At 50.8% G+C, this 20,049-nt stretch overlaps 1 protein-coding gene across 2 annotated transcripts in view; it reads right to left on the bottom strand.

The window, feature by feature from the left end:
* The window catches only part of UBAC2 (UBA domain containing 2), a 170,476-nt gene that overhangs the window by 23,975 nt on the left and 126,452 nt on the right, over window positions 1–20,049 (bottom strand). For both annotated transcript variants that reach the window (XM_070800431.1, XM_019971668.2), the window contains one exon: window positions 16,602–16,847. In XM_070800431.1, coding sequence (XP_070656532.1) covers window positions 16,602–16,847 — 246 coding nt within the window. The remainder of the gene's footprint in view (window positions 1–16,601; window positions 16,848–20,049) is intronic.

Here is a 20,049-nt window from a genome sequence, read left to right as displayed (position 1 = left end):
CTGAAGTATATAAAAATATCTAGCCATATGGAAATATAGAGCTAGAAAAAAAATTAGAGTATATTAACAGCCTTCTCTGTAGATATTCTTTGATACTCATCAAGCTCCTATTGGTTTTAGGATACAGTTCGGGTTTCTCACCAGAGCTTGCCAGCCTCCTGTTGACCACCCCAATGGTTTTCCTCACCACACTGGCCTCAGTCTAGACACCTGCCCAGGAGGCTTCTCTAATCCCCGGGGTGAGCTAGTCCGGGGTGAGTTGCTCCCTCACACACCTTGCCAAGGACAGCCCTTGGGACGATACACTTCAATCTCTGCTAGGAATTTTCCCAGCAGGTGACGAGATGCCAGGAAGGCTGAGACTGTCCTTCTTGTCTCTGTATTAACAGACCCAGCCTTGCCTGCCACCCGGCATATCCAACTACTTAAGAAATATTCACTGAATGCATAAGGCAGTGGACAAACATACAGCAAAGCATAATCTGAGTGAAGTTCTAGGGGGTTTTCCTTGGCAAAGACTGAACAGTGAGTTGTAATACAGGGCCCTAAGTGTCGGGATGGCCAGGGTGGGAGGGGCTGAGGCTGGGAGGTCCAGAGAGTGGAGCACATCACACGGCCCATACGACCTTTAGCAGCAGGAGGCGGCAGGACGCACTGTCTCCCTCTAACACGGGAACCAGCAGTTTTCAAAGAACCACGGCTGGGGGGCTGCGGTGGTGCCGGGAAGCTGGAGCTAGGAGCTCCTCACGAGAGGGGTGTTTCTAAAGCGCTGACTGCTGCCCTGTCCGTATCGCAGGCTGCCGCTCACAGTGTAAATATGAGTGGGCTTGGCTTCGTTCCCGTACCTTCTATGTGCAGAGCGCTGCACTGGGGCCAGGTAAAGAGGGCTGTGACACATGGAGAGGTGACTAATTTCCTACGGCCCAGAGAGCACTTAGCTGAGGTGACAAAACAAAGGCATGGTAGAAACTGAACAGGAGGCACTGGGGATGCGGCACGTAGTGACCGGGGGCGATGTGAGAGGCCTCTTGTTAGATTGAGCACCAGAGGCTGCTGGCATCAGCACTAGCTTCATGGCAAAACCCGGAAACAAACCCCATCAGAGCTGCCACACCCAGAAACTAGCCATACATCTATCCATCACGTAGATGAAAGATGGCAGGACAATCACAGGGCTGAGAACAAGCCCGATCACGTCTTTGGGAAGCAGATCCTGGGTCATGCCCAGGAATACGACCAGGAGAAGCACGTGGGAGATGCAGGTGGACACGGCGTGTGAAGCGCCCCGTCGTCACGTTTGTACAGATGCCAGAAGTGGTCACAACAATGGCGCTCTGCACTGCCGGGCACAAGCAGTCTTAGCAGGTGCTTGGAGGAAATCATGGACTAGAGGGAAACCAGAGGGTGGCTTGAACACAGTCCCAGGTTAATTTGACAGATCTCAGTTTTCTTTGGGGTTTATCTGACAGCCAGTTTTGGGGGCTCAGATACTTCACATCAACCACCCTTCTCAGCAAAACACAAGGCCGCTTCCACAGTAGTGAGATCTGAAACAGGACTCTCCGATGGCCTGATGCCCTCTGCCATGGTCCCCCCTCCTCCTTCTTGTCCTGTTTGGCAGGAGCTCTGGGGGCCACTCCGTTGCTGGGGGGGAGCCCCCGGCCACGGGTGTGGTCTGGACACTGGACTGGGGAGGCAGTGAGGAGTTGGGTGAGGAGGCGTCCGGAGTCCACAATTAGGAAGCAATGTCGCAGCACAGGCCACTGCGCTCCCTGCAAGGGGCGCTCCGGCTGGTATGCTCACCACCCGACGTGCGTCCCGAGTTCTGTGTGTCTCGGATGGCATGTCTTGTGAGAGACCAGGGCTTCCCATCACCACCGATCTTAAATTCTAACAGGCAGAGGAAAGGACCCAGGAGACAAGAGCAGCTGGCTTCAGATGACCCTGAGGTCACGGGCTCCCTACCTCAGGGGGCGAGGAGTAGGGGTGATGCTGGGGACCCCAGGTACTGCCATGCCTGGGGTGGGGTCGGGGTGCTCACATTTCCCCAGGGCTGGCTGAGCCTCCTCTAACAGGGACAGTCTCTTCCGTGGAGCGTCAGGATCAAAGGTTTCCCCGCCTTTTGGGGGAGGTTTGGTTTTGATTTTGGCATTGAACGGGAAGGCGCGCTCTCTTGTGAGGAGGAAGTGGTGGTGAGGGTGTGAGCAGCCCAGGCTGGGGCCATCTGGTGCAGGAAGAGGACACCTCTCTCTCGCTTGAAGGCGTCTTTACTATCTTCACTTGATTCACTAGCACATGCGTGTGAAACTGAACACAAGAACTACATAGCACCAGGCACAGCTTCCTTGAAAATATGAAGGAAAGGACATCTTTTGGCACTGGGATGACACATTTCCGCATTACTCTTTTTGTTTACAATTTGTTTTGCTCTTTTTTTTTTTTTGCTCCTCAACCTTAGCTCTACACAGAAATTATTAGATAAAAGTAAAAATTAAGTTTAGTTCTGGTATTTGTTACCAGTAAGTGTTTGGACAGAAGAAGAGGTGAAATTTGTTATTAAAACTGAGATTGGGGATGACTCAGTGTTTCCCCTCTTTTTACCTCTCCTCCCCTGAGCGGTCACGCATCTTCACCCTTCGGCAATCACCTGTCACCCCCTTACTCGTTTTCCGACCAGCACCGGGCCAGGGCAGACAGCATCTCCTGAAAGCCTGGCGACCCTTTTGGACTCAACTCTCTTCCCCGTACATCAAATCCAGCCCACTCTCAAGTACCACGTGCATTTCCTTTCAAGGGGGTCTGCCACTGTGTACATCTTCGCTGTCATCCTCTGTGATTAAACTAACAGATTCTTAGATGACATCACTGCCTTGGTTTACTGAACTTCACAGATATTCCATTTGTTACATATTGCAGGTCTGTGGCGACGCTGCACTAAGCGTATCCAGCGGTGACATTTTTCCAGCAGCATTTACTCACTCTGTGCCTGTGCATCACTATTTGTTATGGCGATCTGTGATCGGTGACCTTCGATGCTACTGTTGTAATTGTTTCGGGGTGCCATGCATGCTGCTGTCTTATTTTAAGAAACTGCCACACCCACTCCAACCTTCAGCAAATACCACCCTGATGCCTTGTCAGTGGCCTTCAGCATCGAGGCAAGACCCTCAGCCAGCATAAAGATTATGACTCCTGGAAGGCTCAGATGATGCCTAGTACTTTTTTTTTTTACCAATAATGTATTTTTTTGATTAAGGTATGTACATTTTTAAGGACATAATACTACTGCATATTCAACAGACTACAGTATAGTATAAACATAAGTTTTATATGCACTGGGAAGTCAGAAATTTGTGGGACTTGCTTTATTGAAACACCTGCTTTCATGTGGTCTGGAGCTGAACCTGCAGCATCTCCAGGTGTGACCATACTGTCCCCGTCCAACCTGTATGCCGTGGCAGGTGAACCGCGTCTATACGTCCTTTCACAATGCCACCACCTCAACTGAGGATCTTAATTACACGCGAAATCACATCTCAATTGTTCTGTCCTGTTTTGAAGGTCCTCCAAAACCAGCCTCATCCTAATTACTTCTCATCTTTCCCCTGCACGTTCCTGCCACTTACCAGGCCCTCACTCACTGAGACAGCATCTGCCCCAATTGTGCCTGTTACCCAAAATGCCCTCCCCCCGGCCCTCCACCCCTCTGCCACCCTACCAGTGTGTACAGGGCCCGGTTCTTGTTTTCCGTCTGCAACTAGCTTCTTTCTTGACTGTCCAAATCCTTACTGCTCTCCCCTTCACTGAACGTCTACAGAACTCAGCCAAGCAGCCAGTCTGAGAGGACGAGACCACCTGAAGGTCTAGGCTGCCTCGTGTGTACAACAGAAAATTGGACTAGATGTTCCTTAAACTAATCACTCCGAATTGCCTCTTCCAAATCAGTATCTTACTTCCCTGGTAGCCCAGATGGTAAACAATATGACTGCACTGTGGGACACCCGGGTTCCTTCCCTTACAAAGAATGTCTTGAAAGCCAGGCAGTTCTCTCTCAAAAACAGGTTTTCCCTGTTGCAGCAGGAGCCCCGGGGGCCACTCGCTGGAGCTGCTGCAGAAGATTCCTCGGGCAGACACAGGTCTAGACACTCTCCACTTTATCCCCTCTTGTACAGACTGCCTATGAGTGTCACCTGCACTGATGGAGGCGCTCTGATGGGCATCTCTACTGAGCAAGGATCCTTGAGCACCACCCCTACGAAGATGGCAGCAACGGGCAGCTCAGGAACGCAGAAGTCAAGTACTGAGCGGTGATCTCTCATAGCCCAGAGCCCCTGCTCTGAACCACCAACGGAGCGGCACCTGAACCTCTCGCCCCACCCCGGGAATCCAGGCGAGACAAGAGTGTGTACACCGCCATCACTTAGAAAGTATGATTAAAAAAAAAAAAATCTTGGTATCGCTAATCTGTGCTCTGATCTCGAATAGGAGATCATGACTCATGAGCCTGGAAACTCCTGTGCTCCTGCTGCCTTCTTCACAAAACCACGTCTGTCACCTGCCGCAGCAGGCCGCAGGCCTGAAGCTGGGGTGGGTTCCATGAAAGTCAAGGCTTCTTGAGATGATCAGAAAGACTTTTTTGTCCTGAAAAACTCACGGGTAGCCCAGGGGTCTGTCCTGCACTTGGACTGTTTACTGGTTTTGAAAACCCACAGGGATGGCTTTGCTTTTTTTTGAGGAGGAAAAATTTATAAAATGATTACAGAGACACATTTTTTTTTCTTCTAATATTCTCCTGTTTAACATTAGGTATGCTTCAAGATACATCTCTAAATTCATTCATGGTTTTAAAAAAGCAATTGATAAATCAGAAAAATAAAAATAGGAAACAATTATGAAGAGAACTAGGATTGCTGATAATTTCAGTCTCCCCTAAACACCGAGTATGTGGTCATTGTATACTTGCATCCTTAAGCACCATGAGACTATAACACCCTCTTCTTTCTCATGAAGACCAAGGCAGAGTGGAAAACAGAAATGATTTTCTCGAGGTCACTTAATGAGTCAGCCTTGGAAAGGGATTAGAATTTATATTGATCCTATCTTCCTGTTCTGAATTGTGTCATAAAGGTCACTGTGATCAACTGCAAGAGCACCCAAAACATAACAGCAGTTTCTGCAAGGAGGTGCAGATTGAGATAAACAGCAGAGCTTGAATTTCACTTGAAAATGGAGTTCTCGCACCTCGTTCTGATTTAATTTGCAGATTTTTATCAACCGAGCGCTAGTAACTTATTCCGTACCCGATACTACACACTTCAGACTCATAAAAGAAAAAAAGTCATAAAAGAACTAGCTCTAACTGATTAGATTGCTTTGTTGACAAGGGAGCGCAGCAACTTGAAAAGGATGGCTTTAAAATCAAATTGCACCAAAAAGTGAAAGAGCAAAGCTGAAAAGGAAAAGTGCTGAGAAGCCAGCCACGTGCTCGGGTGCTGTCTTCAGGGCTGCCAGGGCTCATCTTGGCTGAGAACCTGCTCCCTCTGGAGTCAAGGTGGACTCCTGAGCTACACACACACACACCGCCCCCCCCCCATATACAAAGAGACACACACACACAGGTTTAGGGATACAGCGTTCAGGGCTCCGTTCCAGACACACTTTCCTGGGGGAGGGACTTCTAGAAGAGCCCTCCTGACAATTTGCTCCCTACTCTGATCCGGGAAGAGGAAAGACTGTGCTGTCTTGTTCGCTGTGGTACCCCCAGAGCCTGGCTGAACGCTAAGCATACTAAGGATGTTTTGTGGAAAGGAGGCTAATGGAAACTAGTCTTGGTGAGGCCAAGAGGTGAGACCCAGGCAGATGAAGGGACAATGACAGAAACTGGAATGAAGGGCAGTCAGGCATGCTGCCACAAAGACAAACCTCAGAAACGTGAGGCCAAGTGAGGCCCCCGTCACAAAGGGCCAGACGGTACCTGATTCGATTCGGTGTCTAAAACAGGCGAGTCTAGAGAGTCAGAAGCCAGATGGCTGGCTGCCCCGGGGTAAAGTGGGTGGGAGGATGCAGGGCTGACTGCTAATGGAAGTCTCTTCTGGAAGCAACACCCATGTTCTGAAACTGAATGTGGTAATGGTGGGAGAACTCTGAGGACACACTCAAAATCACTCAATTGTCCTTCTTTTTTTTTTCAGCTGTGCTGGTGGCTTGAGGGATCTGAGCCCCCTGACCAAAGATCAAACCCCGGGCCCTGGTGGTGAAAGTGCCAAGTCCTATCCACTGGCCAGCCAGGGAATTCCCTGAACTGACCTCATTTAAGTAGATGAACTATATGGTATGTGACTCAATCTCAATAAAGCTATTACAAAAACTTAATAAAATTGAGAACCTGAGAGCACTTTTATTTACACTAAAAAAAGTGTCACTAAATTAAAAATCCTTGATTAATAAAAGGAACGCTCATGATCTGCAAGGCAGATGTGGCTCGTAACCATGCACATGTTAGATGTTACCTGACAACTGTTGCTGGGCTGGATGAGGAGAGAAACAATTTTCACAGCCACAAAATGTTACTAAGGGAAGGTGAGAGAATACAGCCAACTCAGTTCAACCAAATACTGAGAAAATAACTGAAATACATGTGTGAATCACGGTCAGCTGCGGTAGGTGCCAACATCTCTCCTCACAGGTCAAAAAGGCTGCTCATTGTTGAAAACAGAGGTGATAATCAACCAGGAAACACGGGCAGCCGGAGGAAGTGCAGAGGTAACGAAAAAAATCAGCATCAAGCGACCTCACTGCTTTGTTGACGAAATTCCTGCTTGGCTTATACCAAGCACGGATGCGTTCACAGTGGGCTCCACCGTAATTCTACTTCTACAATACGTGGAGATCTTAGAGAAATGCCTTAGAAAGTCTTGTCACCAAGTTCAGCTTGTGGTACACGATGGCACTGTCACCATCAGCCAAACAACAGAGGGAATGGCGGTTACCAGACGACCAAACTCAAGACAGTACAGACTTCCTGGGAGACAGAGTTGCTTGGAAAGTTGCTGGCTACATAATCTTCCAGGGCAGAGGGTTGATAAAGCTCTTCTGTAAAAGGTCAGGCAGTGAACGTTTTAGGTTTTGAAGACCAATTTCAAAGATATTATGCAGGTACTTACAGAGCCAGTAAAAAGGTAAAGACCATTCTTAGCCTCAGGTTTGGCCCATGCCCCCCCAACCCCCCCACAGCCTACTGACCTTTGTTCTAAAAGTTACAAGTTCCAGAGAAGAATATCAATCAGGTTAGCTCCTAAATCAGGACTCTCAAACTTCCTGAGACCCTGAGAACAGACCTTCCGAAGCAATCAGAATAATTAATACCTGACAGATCTTTCTGATGTGTCAGGTAATGCTGCACCAATTATTTTATCCTAGAGAGGCTGTGCACAGAGCTCCCTGTCCACCCAACGTTGATTCCTTGACTGCAGATTTCTTCCCCTTTTCATTACATCCTATTGCTTTTCTACTGTGACGACGGCATGACCAGCAAAGAGGGGAACGTGTGCTGAGGAGCTGCAGAGATTCATGGCTGCTCAAATGTTTGTCACAGAGGGGATTTCAGTGACTGTTCTGGAGGTATGAGCGCCCCGGGGCTGGCAGGGCTTGACCCTGTACTCTCACGTAGCGAGGACGCCCTGACTTACCCCACGAATGTCCTGAGGACTCAGAGCATCCTCACCATTCCCCAGTGGCCCTCCTCCTCCAGTTTCACCCTTCCCCAGAATCACTCACATCAAGGCCAAAGTCATCTTTCTTAAGAGACAAATCTTACTTACTCTTCCGTTTAAAAGCCTCCACGGACTCTACTTCTTGCAGGACCAAAGAAAAACACTTTCGAGTGTGGGACAAGACCTCTGACACCCTGGCCTCACCTCACTGCCTCCTCCTGAAGGAAACCCTGAGCTCAGACAAATGCACTCATCATCCCTGCAGCTGTCTCGAGCCCCTGTGCTTTTTCTCCCCAGGCACTCCTTGTGGAGGCCCTTCTCCATGTTTCTGGCCTGTGTGCTGGCATCTTCCCGAGTCTTCTCAACCACACAGGGCTTTGCAAACCGGGACTCTTCTGCTGGCATGGACTCCAATAGAAACCTAGCCCTGTGCACCGACTCATCTCTCGTCCCTCAGGGGCTCCCAGCTTCTCAAGGGCCGGGGCAGGGTCATTTCCTCTCTCTGGACTGCACGCTGCGGTGGAACCAAGAGGGGCGCAAGCAAGCAGAGCACGCAGCTCTTGTCCTTCAGGAACTCAAACACTCTTCAGTGAATGAATGAAGCACAAGCCCCTGAGGAGTTACATAACAGTCTCGGCAGTGGAAAAACAATCAGCAGCTGCTAGTACCAAAATGACTGGGCGATGTCAGCCACCGTGGAGCCGGTGACCATGCTGGGGGCGGGGGGCGGTGGGCGGTGGGCCCAGGAGCAAGGAGCTGGGAGGGGTACGGTTACCGTGGAGCTGACACGTGCCCCTACGACAGTGTACAGAAGAAGGGGATGGCTCTGTGTTCAGGAAGGAGATGAGAGTGAGAAGGCAGGACCTCCTGGGCATCACTATGGAGTCAGCTCAGCTTTCATCGCGGCGAGTCCGTCAGAGCTGCTGGGGAGTGACCACCGTGGAAATGTCTAGAAAAGTTGCGTCGCTGGGCCCGACGATGAACTGAAGGGCACCGCAGAGCGGCCCTGTAAGCCCAGGGGGAGCGAGGTCTGCAGAGCTGCCACGCTGTCGCCTCCCTTCAGCACTGGGGGCATGCGTTCTCTGCAGAGCGTGGGACAACAGCTGCACACTTGGAAGCGGGGACGTGACGCCCGCACGGGGTCTGAGGACGAGGCCGGGTGCTCTGAGCACGAGGGATGCTCGCCTGTCCTCTGCGCCAGTCCCAGTACTGCTTAACCAAGTGCCTTCCGCCGAAACGCCTTCCACAAGGCAGCCGACTCCTGTGGTCTCCTCCTCCTCACTGTCTCTGCCTGGCCGTTCTTTTTTTTTTTTGTGGGGGGTGGGGAACGGCCTCTGAATCTGTTTAGCACCCCTACTCCATCCTTCCTGAATCACTCCGCTGCCCTGAACTCTCCTGGATGCCTCCTCGCTCCATGGATGGCCCTTCTTCCTCCTCTCTGCTCTCTCTCAAGCTGCGTCTCAGGCTGTCTTTAGTGGTTTGCTCCAGACTTGTCCACTCATAGGACAAATATACGGTCCTGAATACTTTCCGGCTAGGACTATACACCTGCATTTGGCTGGTGGTCTCAGTGTTTTGTTTTGTTTTTTTTTTGGCTGCGATATGTGGCAGGTGGGATCTCAGTTCCCCAACTAGGGATCGGATCTGTGCCTCTTGCCTTGGAGTCTTAACCACTGGACCAGCAGGGAAGTCCCTGGCATCAGTCTATTAAGAAATTCTGTAAATATTTATTCTAAGCGTATGGAGACACTAATTTCCTGAATACTGAGTTCCTACCACGTGCCAGGCATTATTCACATGTTAGAGACAGAATGGAAAAAGTTTCCACCCCCCAACCCCACCCCCAAGACACACGGCTGGCCCTGGCGCTTGAGTAGGCCGTGAGGGGCTCTGAAGATGGAGAGAGGGTCGGAGCTGACCGGGAGGCTGAAGAGGGCTTCCCCGAGGAGGGGGTTTTAGAAAACATTCAAGGGTGAGCGGGAGTTAGGCAAGCAAAGGCCGCATAGGGTGGGGTGGGGTGGGGTGGGGAAGTTGGTGCAGGGGAAGTTTGTTGTCGGCAAAGGGCAGATGTGGAGGCAAGAAGTGAGAAACAACAGGGCTGAGATGCCTGCAAACAGTTCAGCATGATCAGCCTGAGGCGGCTGGGGGCTGGGGCGGGGCCGATGGGGAGATGGGGCTAAGGAGCAGGCAGGGGCTGCATGGGTAAGCAGGAACCACCCTGGAAGCTGAGGCGGGCCTCCAAAGGCCCTGGTGGGAATCAGACGATCGGATTTGTGTCCACAGAGCCCAGCTGGGGGCTGGAATGTGGGGCAGGGTGGGGGGAGGGCGTGGTCGAGACAAGATTTTCCTAGGTGAGCGATGATGGTGGCGTGGACTGAGGCAGGGGATGGAGAGAGAGGCAATGGCGGGTTTATATGGAGAATGCAGACTCTCTGGGATGCAGGTGAGGGAGGGGACCTGTGGGATGGGGAAGCTGAGGGCAGAGTCCAAGGGGAAGTCAGGATGCTCTGGTCTGGGCCTCCAGGAGGATGGTGGTGCTTCCCATGAGGGAGGGAAGGAGGGGTGGAGGAGCCAGGTCAGCAAAGCAAGGGTACATTTTGGTGCTCGGAGCAGACAGGGGGAGATGCCCAGTGGTGGTAGGACGCTGAGGTCTGGAGCCCAGGAGAGGAGGTCAAGGCCACAGGTCTAGGTCTGGGAGCCAGGAGCTTAGCTCAGGGGAGCCTTGGACTGGATGTAGTGGGAGTGTGCCCGGGAGAGCTGGGCAGGCTGGACCTGGGAGACAGCATGGGTTCGGAGTTCAGTGAAGAGACAGCCGTCATCTTGGCCAGGGGGTTCACAGAGCTGAGTGCTGGAATTCTAGAATCTTCTGTTGGTCTCTTCCTCCACGGTCTCTCCTTCCTCTACCAATCTCACACACATCGATAAGAGGAACTTTGCTGAGATAACTGTCCTAGCAATACTACTGATTAAACTACTTTTGACAGCCTCCAATGTCAAGCTCCAACTCTGCTGTTGGGTTGAAAAACACCTCCTTCTGTTACAGTCGCTGTGTTCCTTCCCTTGGTCACTACGTACCTACCTCTCGGCCCCCAAGTCTCCTTGAGGGCCTTCCCCTTTCAGGCCTCCCTACTATCTCCAAGGCCTCCCCTCCGTCTTGCTGGTCCTCTCCTCTAGGATGACCGGCCTCATCCTCTCCACCGCCCACATCCTGTCCAGCCTTCTACTCCCAGAAGCCTCTCACAGCATCAGGCCCCCTTAGGGGTCTTACTGCCCTGGGCACTCTGGGCAGTATTTCATCATTCTTGATGTTTCTCTAATTCAAGTGTGTCTATTGAGTTCCCTGACATTGATCAAAACCTCTCTAAAGGGAAAGGACTTGCTTTTCACATCTCAGGGGCCGACTGCACCAAACTTGGTCACTGTTTCAATAACGACCGCTGGCTGACTGCAACCCCAGAGCCAAGTGCAGACCACAGGCAGGTGGACGACAGCGAGCACGAAGCAGGTGCCAGGCAACAAGATAAAATCTGACAGAAGCAGGCAAAGAAGTGCAAAGGAATACACCCAAACAGGACTCTGGCCTTATTCTGGAATGCTTGAAATTAAAAACTGCAGACAGATCAATCTAACACACAGTATTTAGGAGCTGAATGGCTTTCTGACCAAACAAATGTTGGGTTCTACAAAAAAAATTTGAAAACCCACAGTCTGTAAACAAATAATAAATTTATCGTAAATGCAATCATAGAATTTGAAGAGGTCTGCAATAAAGCAGAAGGATCCTAAAACAATCAAAAAGATATTTTAAAAAGATGGAGGCAGGAGTACTAACTTTGGGTTTAAACAGTTAATCTGACTGAACCTTAAACTTAGCATTGAGTTTCCTACCAGCTGAAGCCAAGAAGGAAAGAAAAACCCAGTGAAGGACAGAGCAGAGGCCCTGGAGTGAGACACATCTGGGCCCCTGTTCTACAGCCCTCTCGACAGCAGTGAGTGGGCAAGCCAGCACCTTGAGCCCAGGGTGCGGGCAGGGAACAGCTGGGACTCTCAAGGCTGATGCTGGGGATAAATGCAGAGGGAATCGAGTCAGTCCAGGACTAGGGACCCCCTGTGCTCTTCTCTGCAGCAGACCTCACAACGAGAAGCCAGTGGCAGGACTCCAGGGGCTAGCATACTGACCTGGGGGCAAGACCGACCTCGGAAAGTGGGGGAGCCTGCCCAGCGGCGGGCGGAGTCACAGACCAAAGGGCACCACTTCACGGCCGCCTGCTGGAAAGCCCTTTAAGATGGGCGGGGACCTGGGGCTGGTTTACTCATGGGTGCTTGGGCTGTGCGACCCAGCAGACACTATGGTGTTCAGAGCATCTGTGGTGGGTAAAGACCCCAGGTGGAGTCCGCAGCCAGCCACAGGGGACAACCGCGGTGCTGATGCCTCGGGCGCTGGGGCCAGGGCACGCATACACAGCAGAGAATTACACAGCACTCCAGTTACACTGCTGCTGGACCCTTTGGGACAGGAAGTGCCTGGCCATGGGCACAGAGTGAGCGGGTGGCCAGAAGTGTCAGACCTACCAAGTTCTAGCGTTAGGTGGGGCTAAAGACCCATCGCCCCACGGAAGTGGTGTGTGCAGGGTGAGCAGGAGCCAGGCCGGGGGTGCAGTGGGGTTGCGGAGGCAAGTTCGCCTGGACCACCATGTCCATCAGCCCTGCCGCGTAAAAACCTCTGCCCCAGTTCACACCTCCTGCGACACCAGGTTGGGTTCCTACGACCAAGTGACCAAATTCGGTTCATGGGTTAGCTCGGTACACAAGTGAAAGCTGAAAGCAGACAGTGGCTGCACTACAGCTCCAGCTGGGGGTCACCCTGAAAAGACAGGGACAGGGACAAGTGCTCCCGACGGGGAGACCCTGGGTAGTGCATTTGGTCGTGCACTTCTCGTGGAAAGAGTGGTGGCCTGAAGGAATAACATCTATGGACTCACCGGGCGTGGTGAAGGGCTCGCCTGGGTGGCCAGGGGACGGGAAGGTAGGGGACGAGGCTGCCTGGGGAGAGGCGTGTGGTCCGGCAGGAACAGGCAGGTAGTGTGACACCCAGGCCCCCATGCTCACCACGAACGCCCAGCACAGAAGAGGTGGGGACAGAGCGATGCGGCAGGTGGCCGTCGGCCAGCCCTGGCACCGCTCACCCCGGGCCAGCACGTGAACAGTGCAGTTGAGGTGGAAGGAGGCTGTGTGTGGGCCCCGCTCTCCAAGGTGGACTTGGCTTCTGAGGGTGAGCGAGGGCAGTGCTGAGCCTGGACACTCCACCACCTGTCCAGGAGAACCGACTGTGCCTGAGAGCCAGGCTGACTCTGCTGGGCCCTTTACTGCTCAGGAAGGGGTGCTGCTATAGACTGAAGCATGTACCCCCCACCCCCAAGTTCATATGCTGAAGTCCCTGACCCCCCCAATGCAACCATACTTGTAGACAAGGCCTTTAAAGAGCACATGTGTGCTCAGTCATGTCTGCCTCTTTGCAACTCCATGGACTGTATCCCTCCAGGCTCCTCCATCCATGGGGATTTCCCAGGCACGAATACTGGAGTGGGTTGCCACTTCCTTCTCCAGGGGATCTTCCCGACCCAGGGATCAAACCCGGGTCTCTCGTGTCTCCAGCATTGGCAAGCAGGTTCTTTACCACTGGGGCCACCTGGGAAGCCTTTCAAAGAGGTACTTAAGGTTCAATGAGGTCATAAAGATGGGGCCCTCATCCAACAGGACTGGCGTCCTTGGAAGAAGAGATACCAGGAACACGCAGGCACCAGGGAAAGGCCACGAGACACACAGCGAGAGCCAAGGAGAGTCCCGACAGAAACCAGCCCTGACAGTGCTGATCTTGGACCTCCAGCCTCCAGAGCACTGAGGAAAACTTCTGTTGTTTAAGCCACCCAGTCCACGGTCTTCTCCTGGGGCAACCTGAGCTGACTGACACAGGCCACAGTTCACTTTACCTGAAAGTGACACATTTTCCGGTCTCAGGGCCACCTGCCTTCTCTGTCACATGGCACCGCTCCCTGTGGGCTGGAGGGCTGTGTGAGGGGCTGACCAGGGTGCCAGATGACATCTCTCAGATCACAGGCCTGCTGCCAGCCGGGAGGGCAGGGCAGTGCCCAGACTACGGGGCACAGCAACCCTCTCACAGCATGACCCAGGGCTGCCCACTCGCCAGACGGATGGACAGCCAGGTGAGGCGAGAGAGACACCAACTTGCAGATGGCACCTGGCAAGGATGGCGCTTGGGGCTCCAGTATGCAGAACAGCCCAAATCAACGACTGTCACTCAGGCGCTGTGTGCCCAGGGGGTGGAGCATATGGCTCCTGGCAACCAGGGGTGGGAGGAGAGGGGCCCTGACGATCGCCCTCCTGCTGACCTACTTGGGGTGTCTGGGCTCCCTGTCCCATGACCCTGGACTCCCTGGTTTACAGAGCCTGGCTCACAGGAAAGGAGGTTCCAGAGGGGACAAAGCAAGAACACTGCTACTTCTTAAGTGACCGTTGTGGTCCTGTCAGTTTGGGCTCTTCTGACCAAAAAAAAGTAGGCAAGGGAAGGAGTCATTATCCTGCAGGAGTAATTAACCCTGATCATTAGGAAAAATTCAGCCAAGGGCACACAATGTGGGAGGGAAGACCCGGTATGGCGCTCGGGTGACCTGCGAGGGCATCTCCTAAACCTCCTCACCTGTGTTCTAGCCGACACGTGTGTGGCAGACACAGCCCAGGAAGGACGCGGGGACTGGGGACCCAGACGCCACAGGGCTGAGCACCTGTATTTTCATCCAGTCACCTTCCAGGCGGGGCTGGGACTCTTAAGTGGACCACAGAGGAGGGGCTGGTCACCAGGGTGCCGTCGAGGCGGGCTGCCGCAGGAGGGGAGGCGGTCAGTCCTTCGGACCTTCCGCTTAAGGTTTTCCCTGGGAAGAGTGCCCCTGCCACCCGGGAGGAGATGCTCCAGGAACCTGAGTGAAACACGAAGCTCCCAGCAGCACGAGAGGCGGTGCTCAGGACCCACCTCCGCCAGGAGTGGTACTCAGTCTTCCTGCTGTGGGGTGTCAAGGGACACCGCTCTGTGGATGGAGTGCAGCTCTCAAGACCCAAAGTCCACCCCTGCGTCTGTCCGGACTGGAGACACTTTGGCAGACACTCTGTCAACGCCAGGGCTCCTGAGCCATAAGATTAGCTCTCAGACCTTCCTTGTGACTGGTGCTCAAAGGCCCCCTCTGTCATTCACCACTGCTCCCCCAACGCTGTGATCATCCCAACAGTGCTGTCCCATCAGCTCTGCATGTGAGAATCTGCTGGGGACGCCAACTTCAGAAACACAACCTCCCGTTTTGCTCAGGGAACCCCCTCTCAGGCAGCCCACGGGCACCCCAGTCAATGTACTTCTCCCTGTCTGCTCTTCTGTGCTGATGGGATGGTGCTGCCATTGAATCCCTCGTTAGCTGAGCCAGCCATCTCAGATCACACACACTTCTTTCTCTCCCTCTCAGCTCTGTCCAGGCTATTGGAAAGTATTTATACTCATTATCACTCTGGACGCTGATTATTCTGAATACTCATCCTTACCATTCTTCCTTCCATTTCCTCAAAGAATTTCCCCTCTTCCTCCTACTAAATACAGGCCGAGTCTGCTGCCTACATTTCATCCCAGGTGTGATCCTCTGCAGTGGTCCCCGCCCTCGCTGGCGCCAGGGACTGATTTCACAGAAGAAGAATCAGGGGTGGGGGTGATGGTTCCAGCACATTCCATTTGCTGTGCACTTTCTATTATTATCACATTGGCTACACCTCAGATCATCAGGCGTGAGATCCCGGAGGTGGGGACCCCTGACCTGTTGGGTTCCCTCCCAACCCTACACACGGACTCTAGCCGTACCTGCAGCCCTGATCTCTCCAGGAGCCGCGTCTGTCTCCCCACGCGTCAGCTTCCTTTACTGTACATTCTAGAGTCAAATACACCTGCAAGGACCAGCCTTCACTTCCTTCTCTCTCACCTGCAGACCTGGCCCACTGATAAGGGAACCCCTTCTCCCCACCCTAGATGGAAATTCTGGGACCCACTGACGTCCAAGGATGTCACACCTGACATCACTTTCCAGACCACATGCAATGAAGATCGACTTCTCACACGCAATGCGGGCAGGTGATGTGAGAGAGAACAGAACTCTCTCTCATACCCCAGAGGGTAAAGGGGATGGAGACGGGAAATGACAAGCCCAGTGTGCTGGATCACAGAAGCGCCCAAGCAGGCTCAGCTTGACTGAGAGGAACCCTGGGGACACCAGTGTGGAATCATGTTGTTTGGACGGAGCCGTTTTTGTGGGCAAGTGCTCGATATTTCCTGACGATTAATGACAAGGCTGAGAAAACCCAGCACTTATCTGACCGGCTCGTTGGTTGTTTCCTTGAACTTCTATTACCTTCATAGTCTCTCCATTTCAACTAAGGAAAATCAAGAAGTCTGATATCTGCTCTTTACTCCAGAGCACACAATAATAAGCATTTTAACAGGAAGACACTGTGGCTTTTACAAGATGATAAAAACAGATAAATATTCCGTCTTGTTAACTAGGTTGGTGTTTCTCTAAGAAATCATGCTTATCTATTGGAAGTGGAGCGAGAGTGTCCAGTTTGACCAGTCTTTCAGTGGCAAGTTACTTTGTTTTTTTTACCTTCCAAAGAAAACACTAAGAATAGTCGCGATCAGAGACCTTGGAAACATGTCAAGATATCCATGATGCAAGGCAGAGGAATGACACACGGTCCCAACCACATGTACGATCTCAGGGGAGACGTTTACACAGGCCCCTGAGTACCTCTCAACTTTCGATTGTGATTGTTATCGTTTACCTGCTGCTGTCTTTGCCGCCTCACTTGTGCAAACTGTGACAGCATCAGCTGCCTGTCCAGCAGCTCCATCCTCTGCTGCCTCTGGATGTCCACTGTGGCCCCCATCCCGACCCTGGCCTCGCTGGTGGGCTCCGAGGATGAGAAGAGGGGCTCCAGGGTCCAAGCGCAGAACTTGGCCATCCAACTGGGCACATACAGCACCCTGTGGACTTGCAGCATTCTGCTGTTGTAGCAGATCCCAGAAGCCTAGAAGAGAAAGAGTCCAACTGCATTGTTGACAGGTCATAAAATTTTCAGGGAACATATCTGACACAGAAATCAGTGACCGTAAAATACTTCAGGTGGTGCTTTTGCCTTCACTTTCGTAGGGTGAGGTAAAAACCAGAATGCTTACTGAGTTGCAGGATACTAAGCAGGACAAACCAAACCAACAAAACACTGAATCTCCTCAGTAAACAAATGTGTTTTTAGTAAGTTGGAAGAGACAGCAAAATCCTACCTATTTAACACTTGAAAGTACTGGCACCATACTTAAAAACAATGTTGTCTTTCAGAAAAAAAAAAAAAAGCCATAAAATATCTGATTATCAAGACACTTTCACACTGTACTAACTTTGTGGTTACTTTTATTGGCAGATGGCCATCAGAGAGACATACTGACATAAAACAACCCTAATAGTCAGTGATGTGACCCAGACATACCTTTATCAGAAAATAAAGATGATCTAAAATGTATATAATATTTTAATAAATTTATCAAGTACTGATTTTTCCTAGATTTAGAAATCCTTGCCAATAGTTAGCAATGAACAGTTCTGCTTACTATTTTTCATCTTTAAGACAATTTACATGGTAAGAGGAATCTAAAGAGTCCCTGTGGTTTTCTAGGTAAACATGAGAATGGCTATTCCTTTGTTAGAAATCTTCAACTTTATGAATCTGATTCTTAGGATAAGAAGTTATTCATATCAAATCAGAGCAGGTTTGATAACTTTCTAGTAAGAGAAAAGTACACTTTAATATTTTATTAATAAAATTACCTAATTAGGCAAAAATCTATTGAGAATTTGCTATATACCAGGTGCTGTTCTAGGCACTTAAAACTGAGCAGAAGACAAGATACATAAAGCCCTACTCTGACAGTCATGGTCAATACGGAGATCGGACAATAAACAAGCAAACATATAAAATGATTCCGGATAAGATCTATGAAGGAATTACAGTAAGGTGACTTGGAGCAGGGATCTTCTTTAGCTCAGGTGGAAGTGACACTTGAGCAGAGTTTTTAAGGATAATGAGGTGCCAGTGATTTGATGAACTGGAGGAAGAACCTTTCCGGCAGAGAAAACGGCAAAGGCAATGCAAGAATGAACTCGGGAGTATCTATGAGAAATCCTGGTGGAGCCGTCAAGTGGGTTGTTGGATATAAAATTCTGGAACTCAAGGGAAAAGTTAGCAGAGAGAAAGATTTGAGAGTCCGTTGTATCAGACTACATTTAAAGCATGAGAACTAGAAGAGACAATAGGAGGGTGAGGGGATACTACAGAGGAGAGAAGAGGACTTTGGACTGAACCTGGGATACACCAGGATTTTGTGGATGGACAGAGTAGGAGAAGCCGGTGAAGCAATCTGAGAAGGGGCTGCAAGTAAGAAGGAAAACTAGCAGAGTTTAGTACTGCTGAAGCTAAGAGAACCATGTTTTAAGAAGGAAATAGCCATGTCTAATGCAGCCCAGAGTTCACATAAGACGTGAGAGAGGAAAATGACCGTTGGATTTGGCAAAATTAACCAACTTTGGTGCAGTGGTAGAAGCAACAGACACACTGGAGGAGGCTAAAAGGCGAATGGAAAAGGACTTTTGATTTCAAATAGTTTCCATGCTACTTCCTTCGTGAATTGTACAAAACAACAAAGAAAACGAAAACAGAAACAAGCTTCAGATTTGGTGCAACGAGAGAACATCTGTAATCCTCACCACACCAACAAAACGGAAAACACACTTAGCGGTCGCCAGGAAGGGTAAATCCACAGGTGGGAGAGGGGCCCTGGATGGATGGCAGAGGAAGGTGGGAGTGAAGGGGAGGATCAGAGGACTCAGTGCCAGAAGCAACCAGTCTCCTCTGCAGGGAGGAGGCAAGGGCTCGGCAGGGCCTGAGTCAGGGAGGCTCTGGCGAGGGCAGGGCAGCCCCTCGGGGGACACCTGGGCTCCACATGGTGGGGGCTCCAGACAGACACAGAGGCCCTCCGTGGATGTCTTCGGAGCTTCCAAAAGAAGACCACAGAGGAAATGTATGAAGAAGACTTTGTTTCAAGAGATAATAACCGAGTTTTCCAGGATGAACAAAGAATATAAATACTCAAACTGAAAGTGTAAGGGTCCCAAGAAAGATAATAAAATGAAATGTATATCTAGCTCCATGAGAGTCAGAGAAAGAAATCCTTAAAAGCATGAACAAAAAAAAAGAACAAAACAGCTCATTACACAAGGGTGAAGTCACAACCCATGGTAGTCACGCACTGACGGTGCGCCCTGGGGAAAGTTCAGGATGAAAACGTAGGAGAAGGCACCCTTTGCTTCAGATAAACAGGTCCCTAGATGGTCAGATGCACAGCTCAGGAAGTACTTTCAGTGACCTCAGATTCCTGCACCTTCATGTATAAAGAGAAGCACTAAAATGAACTTGAGATTCTGCCCTTTGTGATTACTGGTAATCTTTCAGCGGGATGTAGGCCTGACTAGATGTACTTCCCAGCCAATAAATCCATACACGCTTGCTTCATCGTGATTTGTTTGGCTTCATGACACTTAAAGAGTTTATGGACACTTTGGTGTGTATTATATATCACGATAAAATGACTTAAAAATAAAGAATAAAGGGTACAGGATAGATGAGGTAATTTCAGGGAAGCATACTGAGGCTTATCAGATTATAAAGTATGCTATAAAGTTTGAGTAAGCAAAACAGGGTGGTCTTTATGGGTGTGTATGTGTTAAGTTGCTTCAGTCATGTCTGACTCTCTGTGACCCTGTGATCTGTACCCCGCCAGACTCCTCTGTCCATGGGATTCTCCATGCAAGAATACTGGAGCCGTGCCCTTCTCCAGGGGATCTTTCCGACCCAGGGATTGAAGCCACGTCTCTTCTGTCTCCTGCGTTGGCAGGCGGGTTCTTTACCACTAGTGCCACCTGGGAAGCCCCAGGTCTTTATCTAGAGTGTGTCAAACTGATGTAAAGAGCAAGGGCAGAGACACAGACTCCATTACAAGGCACCTGGTACACAGCAGAAATGGGTATGTCACACACGAAAAGAACACACAGGCCACACGGAAGGAAGAAGTCAAACCAGCCCCCTCTGCCTGATACCACACAAAACCTCCCAGTGGGTTAAGGACACAAATGTAATTTACAAAACTGCACATCTTTCTGCGCAAATATAGAAGGGACAT

This window comes from Bos indicus, chromosome 12 (genome assembly GCF_029378745.1).
Source record: "Bos indicus isolate NIAB-ARS_2022 breed Sahiwal x Tharparkar chromosome 12, NIAB-ARS_B.indTharparkar_mat_pri_1.0, whole genome shotgun sequence".
Taxonomy (NCBI): Eukaryota; Metazoa; Chordata; class Mammalia; order Artiodactyla; family Bovidae; genus Bos; species Bos indicus.
This window is presented reverse-complemented; position numbering and strand designations above follow the sequence as displayed.